Source organism: Mustela lutreola, chromosome 5 (assembly GCF_030435805.1).
Source record: "Mustela lutreola isolate mMusLut2 chromosome 5, mMusLut2.pri, whole genome shotgun sequence".
In the NCBI taxonomy this organism is placed as follows: Eukaryota; Metazoa; Chordata; class Mammalia; order Carnivora; family Mustelidae; genus Mustela; species Mustela lutreola.
This window is the reverse complement of record NC_081294.1, coordinates 34388566-34395139: the sequence shown is the minus strand read 5'-3', so window position 1 is coordinate 34395139 and position 6574 is coordinate 34388566. Positions and strand designations below refer to the sequence as shown.

The following is a 6574-nucleotide window of genomic DNA, read 5'->3' as shown; positions in this document are numbered from 1 at the left end:
AAGCATTACCCCACTAAAATCCACTCATGTAGTTAGCATTTGGCCGAACGGCGCTACAGGACGAATCACAACCTGGTGGGAACGGTCCCAACTCGATACGGAAAGTAAAAACCAAGCGGGAAGCAACCACGTTCAGGACTGGGAAAGCCCGCCTCCCTACTTCCGGTCCCGCCTTTCGCTAGGAGCGCGCCGGGGACCGGCCGCCGGAGCGGAGGGCGCGGACGGGGCGGGACTTCCTGTCTTTTTCCGGAGAGGGAGGACGCTTCCCCGGGTTGCGGGAAGATTTGAACTGCTGTTGCTTTCCTGTGTTTTGTTTTGTTTTGTTTTGTTGTTTTTTGTTTTTTATGGGTTCATAGTTGGCGCTGCCGCTTCTCCCCCGCTACCCAAACAGGACGGACGTCTCGACCAACACACTCTCTCTGTGGCCTTATTCCCTTGCGGCCGTGATTGTTTTCTCTCATCGAGAAACTTCACTTGTTGGTAATTTGTCAAATTCAAGAAACAACCCTGGAGAAACAGTCGTGGGCAGGCTTCAAGCATTTTGGCAAAGCAAAGGGGCCTCGGCCTCCTTTCCACGACTTTTCATCTCAGAACCGCCGTGTGAGTCCAAGACGTTGGTTGTTTTGGTGAGGCCTTTTCACTAACTTGCCGTTGACAGCAAGTGCAGACTTGTGGCTTTTTTTTTTTTGATCGTTAAACACTTAGACGTAATGTACCGGGTGGTGAAAAACAAACAGGAATAAGATGGTAGAGATGAGGCTGTGAGTTGGAGCTGGATTATGTTTTCTTATAATATGCCGGGAACTTTAGATTTTCCGCTGTTTCTTGTGTCTGCTTGTTATTCAAAATAACAATTCTATCTCAGTAGCCTTTTTTTTTTTTTTTTTTTTTTAATTAAAAACTTGGCCAAAGGTAGAGACCTTTTCCCAGTTGGCAATCAGAAAACACAAGTTTTCCAGCCTTTTTTTTTTTTTTTCCTGAAATAGCAAGTGGATATCTGAGTTTATATGTATATGTGTGTGTATGCTTTTATTACTATGTATAAATACATTTATTGCTATGAATATTTATTGTTTGTGAAAATAACAAGTACCTGAACAAGTGATGTGAACTTGGTATGGTCTGCATTGTGGAAAGTTATCTGTAACAGCAGTACTGGAAATGGAGAGGGAAAAAACTGAAGAAGGTGCAAGATAGCTGCAGAAATGGAGGGGAGGGTTGACGGACTGAAATGGAAAAGGAGCCAGTTTCATAAAAGAAACCTGCCAAATCAGCAAGATATGTTATAGGGGTGTGGAGAAAAACAGTGAAAAGTTAAATATTGCTAACATTGAGATGCCATTAACTCAAATTGCAAATTCAGGAGGAGCAGGAATTTTGAAATTCACTTACTTAATCTTTCATCATTAAATAAATATTTATTGCACCCTTATTATTTGCTAACTGTTTTTTAATTCATTTTTTTACTTTATTTATTTGACAGAGAGAGGTCACAAGTAGGCAGAGAGTGAGAGAGAGAGAAGCTCTCTCAGCAGAGAGCCTGATGCGGGGCTCCATCCCAGGATGCTGGGATCATGACCTGAGCTGAAGGCAGCGGCCCAACCCACTGAGCCACCCAGGCGCCTCAGCTAACTGTTGTTTTAAATGCCAGTGATAGTACTGTGAATAAGACAGATGAGGTCTCTGGTCTGATTTGAGTTTGTATCCTAGTGGAAAAAGACAAAAAGCAGAGAAACTAATAGAATCAGTTTTTTCTTTTTAAGATTTTATTTATTTATTTTTCAGAGATAGAGGGAGAGAGAGCGAGTGAGCACAGGCAGACAGAGAGGCAGGCAGAGGCAGAGGGAGAAGCAGGCTCCCTGCCGAGCAAGGAGCCCGATATGGGACTCGATCCCAGGGTGCTGGGATCATGACCTGAGCCGAAGGCAGCTGCTTAACCACCTGAGCCACCCAGGCGTCCCTAGAATCAGTTTTGATAGTGATAGATGGTATGAATAAAACAGATGAAATGAATTAAAATGGGACTGGGAGGGATGCCTGGGTGGCTCAGTCTATTAAGCTTCTGCCTTTGGCTCTGGTCATGATCCCAGGGTTTTTGAGTCCTGCATCCCACTCCCTGATCCGCGGGCAACCTGCTTTTCCCTCTGCCTGCTGTTCCCACTGCTTGTGCAGTCTCTCCTTCTCTTTCTCTCTGACAAATAAATAAAATCTTTAAAAGAAAAAAAGTGATTGGGAGATGGTTGGAAACAACTTTAATTGAGATGAACAAGTCAGGCCTTTGAGGAAGTGATATTTAAGCTTAAAAGACAAAGATCCAGCCATGTGATAAGCCAGGGAAAGGGCGAATTAGGCAGTAAGAACAGTGCAAAGGTTCTGAGATAGGAAACAGCTTGTTTTGAAAACATCAAAAAGTTCAGTTTTATAACAGTTGGAGATGACATTTGGAGAGGAAGATGAAGCCAGATTGTGTGGCTGTTATAATTTTTTTTAAGTGCAAAGTGGTAGATTGTGAGCCAGGATGTGCTAGATCTCATTTTAATTTTGAAAGATCCCTCTGGCTACTGTATGTAGACTGGACTTGAGGGACTTAATAGTGAAAGTGAGGGGCGCCTGGGTGGCTCAGTGGGTTAAGCCGCTGCCTTCGGCTCAGGTCATGATCTCAGGGTCCTGGGATCGAGTCCCGCATCGGGCTCTCTGTTCAGCAGGGAACCTGCTTCCCTCTCCTCTCTCTGCCTGCCTCTCTGTCTACTTGTGATTTCTGTCAAATAAATAAATAAAATCTTTAAAAAAAAATAGTGAAAGTGAAATTAGGAAACGCTATAGAAGTCTGCTTTGGTGGGAGTGATGATGTTCCATTTTAGTCATATTGATTAAGTTTGGTTTATCTCTGGCACAAGGACATGAAGAGAGGTCTAGCAGGCAGCTTGAAGTTCAGGAGAAGTCAGGTGGATTTGGAAGTTTTCTAGAGAGGGGAAATTAATAAAATTGTGTGAATGTCCTCCGGAGAAACCATATGCTTTAATGTGTACTTCTATTCCAACATATTTTACAAAAGATTATAATCATATGCACCTGATTACATACATTGAAAGGGGGTAAGATTTTTTTTAAAAAGCAAGAGTGGGCATAAAAGCAACATGAGTGGTTATAGTAAGAAGAGACAAAAAGAGACTAAGGTCCTAAATCCTTGGTTTAAGAGAATGGTGAAAGGAAATGATTACACTAAAAACAGAGGTAGGGGTCCCTGGCTGGCTTAGTTGGTAGACTGTGACTCCTAATCTCAGGATCATGAGTTCAAGCCCCAGGTTGGGTGGAGTCTACTTAAAATTAAAAAAAATTAAACTAAAGACAGAGGTAGATGTAGTGGGAGAAACCATGGCACTCCCTCCTTTTTTAAGACAATTAAAAGGCAAAGGAAAAGAGAATTTGGTGCAGGGGAAGGTAGAAAACATTGTCACAGAGTCATCAATTTAGTAGGATGAAAACTGAAGTTACTGGATGTAGGAAGATTTTGGTGACCATAATGAAAAATTTCAGTAGAAAGGTGGAGGAAAGCTGGATTACAATGGACTGAAGACAAATGGGAGAGAAAGTAGACAATGAGTGGATATCATATCCAAGTTTTTTGGTAGGCAAAAAGAGCATACTGGGGAAAGTTACTTTTTTCTGTCAGGTGAAAGTTGATCACCTGAGTAATAGGAGATAATGTCCTAGAAGAAGATAGGTTAGTGTTTAGAAAGGAAAGTCTTTAAAAGGATGATGTTCTAAGGGCACCTGGGTGGCTCAGGTGGTAGAGCTTCCAACTCTTGGTTTCAGGTCAGGTCATGATCTCAGGGTCCTGAGATGGAGCCCGGCGTTGGGCTCCACGAGCAGTGGGGAGTCTGCTTAAATATTTTCTCCCTCTGCTCTCCCCACCCTCCCTCTTTTCCTCTCTCTCTCTCTTTCTCTCTCTGATAAATGAATATATTTTAAAACAAAAAAGGATGGTGTTCTAAAGGGAGATGGATAAATGTCAGAGAAGGTGGCGATGGTGTTAGAAAGGAATCATAAGATTTACTGAGCTGCAGGATGCCTGGGTGGCTCATGGGATGCCTGGGTAGTTCAGTCAGTTAAGAATCTGCCATTGAGTTGCGCCTGGGTGGCTCAGTGGGTTAAGCCGCTGCCTTCGTCTCAGGTCATGATCTCAGGGTCCTGGGATCGAGTCCCGCATCGGGCTCTCTGCTCAGCAGGGAGCCTGCTTCCCTCTCTCTCTCTCTCTCTCTCTCTCTGCCTGCCTCTCCGTCTACTTGTGATTTCTCTCTGTCAAATAAATAAATAAATAAAATCTTTTTTTAAAAAAAGAATCTGCCATTGACTCAGGTCATGATCCCTGCATGCTGGGGTAGGGTCCTCATTGGGCTCCTTGTTTGGCAGGGGAGCCTGCTTCTCCCTTGCCTGCCACTCCCCCTGCTTGTGCTCTCTCTCTCTCTCTCTCTGACAAACAGACAAATGAATAAAATCTTTTTTAAAAAAGATTGGGCTCCTATAAAGAAACATTGGGATTCTGGTACTGAGATATGTGTTGTCTGGTTTGATCCTTGCAATAATCTTGTTTCTGTGCCCCATTTTACAATAAGGAAACAAACAAACAGCCTGAAGCTTTAGCTAGTAAATGGGGGAGTGTGAATGGAATCCAACCTCTAATTCCCTTTCGGTCAAACCTATATGGAAAACACAGGTGATGACAGTCATTTTAGAGACAGGGAAGAGAAAATTGAATTCACTGAAATAAAAGTAAGTCTAAGACACTAGAAGGTTAATTAGCTTGCTCAGTAGTGACATGGAACTACTACTTTAATTTCAGACTAGGAACAAAAATCCAGGAACACTTTTTCAGTGTTCTTTTTTCTTAGGCCTAATAGTTACTTTTGGCCTGCCTTTTGCATATATTACAAAGGATTTGCTATATTCTTATTGCAAAGAGGGAATTTGCTTGCTCTATGAAATGACTTACTGAGCATAAAATTTACAAAAGTTAAACCTCAGGAGAACTAAAGCTATTAAAATTATAAAGGTAGTTATAACTTGGTGGGCTTTTTTCTCCCTCTAGTTTATCTTCCCACATTGGAGTAAAGCCCTAGAGGTTAATCAAGGCCTTCTGTTCAGGTTGTTAATTTCAGATCATTTAGAAGTATGTAGTAAAATAATCACTTCTTAAAATTTTATTTTAGAGAAAAAGGGAGTTGGGGGGTAGGAGCAGAGGGAGAGGAAATGGAGGGGGGCAAGAATTTCAAGCTGACCCTGGGCTGAGTGCAGAGCCCAATGTGGGGCTCGATGTCACACAGGACCCAAGCCAAAACCAAGAGTCAGATGCCTAACCAACTGAGCCACCTGGGTGCCCCAATAATCACCTTTCCCCCAACAAAAATAAACGCAAGGGAAATGCATTTTGCTTATGTTTTTGGAAAATGCATCCAATTTTTTATGATAGAACTTTTGTACCTTAAAAGAACTATTTGTGCTACCCTATTTCCTATTTCTTTCAGTCTTCACCTTGTAAGGACGTTTTATCCCGAGTCCTAGTAATGGCAGCTGAAGTGCGGATGGTACTTTATGAAGATGATTCAGTGCAAGTGCAATATGTTGATGGTTCCAGACTGCACCTTTCTCCGTGTGGCTCCGAATTTTTATTTGAAAAGCCACCTCCTATTTCAGCACATCCTTTAGAACAACCAGAAAGAATTCGGCAAAGGACACACTTTGTTATTAGCACTTACCGAGTGAGTAAAGATGATACAAAAACGGCTCTTTCTGATATCAGAATATTGTTGAGGTGGTCGGAATATGGAAAGTAGTTAGTATTCCAGATTACAGTCACTCTAAATTGATGTTCAAGTTATTTTACATTTTTGAAGATTATGTTTTGTATTTCTTTTTGTAGGAGCAACTACAGCGAGCCCTAGATTTTCGAAATTCTTTTGCTGTTTGCCCTTTTTTATCTGAAAGCATCATACCTTCTGAAAGAAAAAAGGTAATTTTTTAAAGCTTTTTTAATAAGTAATATTTGAGGGCAAGCAAATAGAAACAGGTAGTTTCATATTTAATCTTTTTCTTCATGAGACTTGGGAATACACACCTTGCTATAAAATGTGTAGGCTTATATTTTTCACTAGACTAGGATGTTCTGGTATGTTAAATACTGATTGAGACTCTGAAGGAACATAGTTCATCTTCCTGCCTTTTTCTTTGTAGCCAAAGATTCTACTCAGAACTATTTTTATTGATGACTTTTTGATTCTCAGAGGTATTCAAAAGTAAGAAATTATGTGGCCATTTGTAATAGTTTATGTGCAGTTCATGTGCAGTAGAGATGTATAATTTATAGGTATACACATTTTATTTTTTTTGCTTGTATTCTATTTTGAACTTTTATGAATAATACTATAGCTATCATTTATTGAGGATTTACTATGTTCCAAGAACTAGGAATGATATTTAAAATATTTAATAAGACCAGTCAGTATGGCATGGGTTCCTAATCATCGAAATGGATGTCCAGCCAGTCAGAACAGGTATATTCAGCCTCTTTTTACAG

At 41.1% G+C, this 6574-nt stretch overlaps 1 protein-coding gene across 4 annotated transcripts in view; it reads left to right on the top strand.

Moving 5' to 3' along the window:
• The first annotated feature begins 221 nt into the window (after positions 1 to 221).
• C5H5orf34 (chromosome 5 C5orf34 homolog) overlaps positions 222 to 6574 on the top strand; it is a 34655-nt gene continuing 28302 nt past the window's right edge. The window contains exons 1-3 of one of the 4 annotated variants that reach the window (XR_009353768.1): positions 222 to 626; positions 5526 to 5759; positions 5921 to 6010. Coding sequence is in view for 3 of the 4 variants with exons in the window: in XM_059173908.1 (XP_059029891.1) it covers positions 5565 to 5759; positions 5921 to 6010 (285 nt within the window). In the remaining variant the exon portion in view is untranslated. The remainder of the gene's footprint in view (positions 627 to 5525; positions 5760 to 5920; positions 6011 to 6574) is intronic. The other 3 variants (XM_059173908.1, XM_059173907.1, XM_059173909.1) reach the window with 3 other exon arrangements.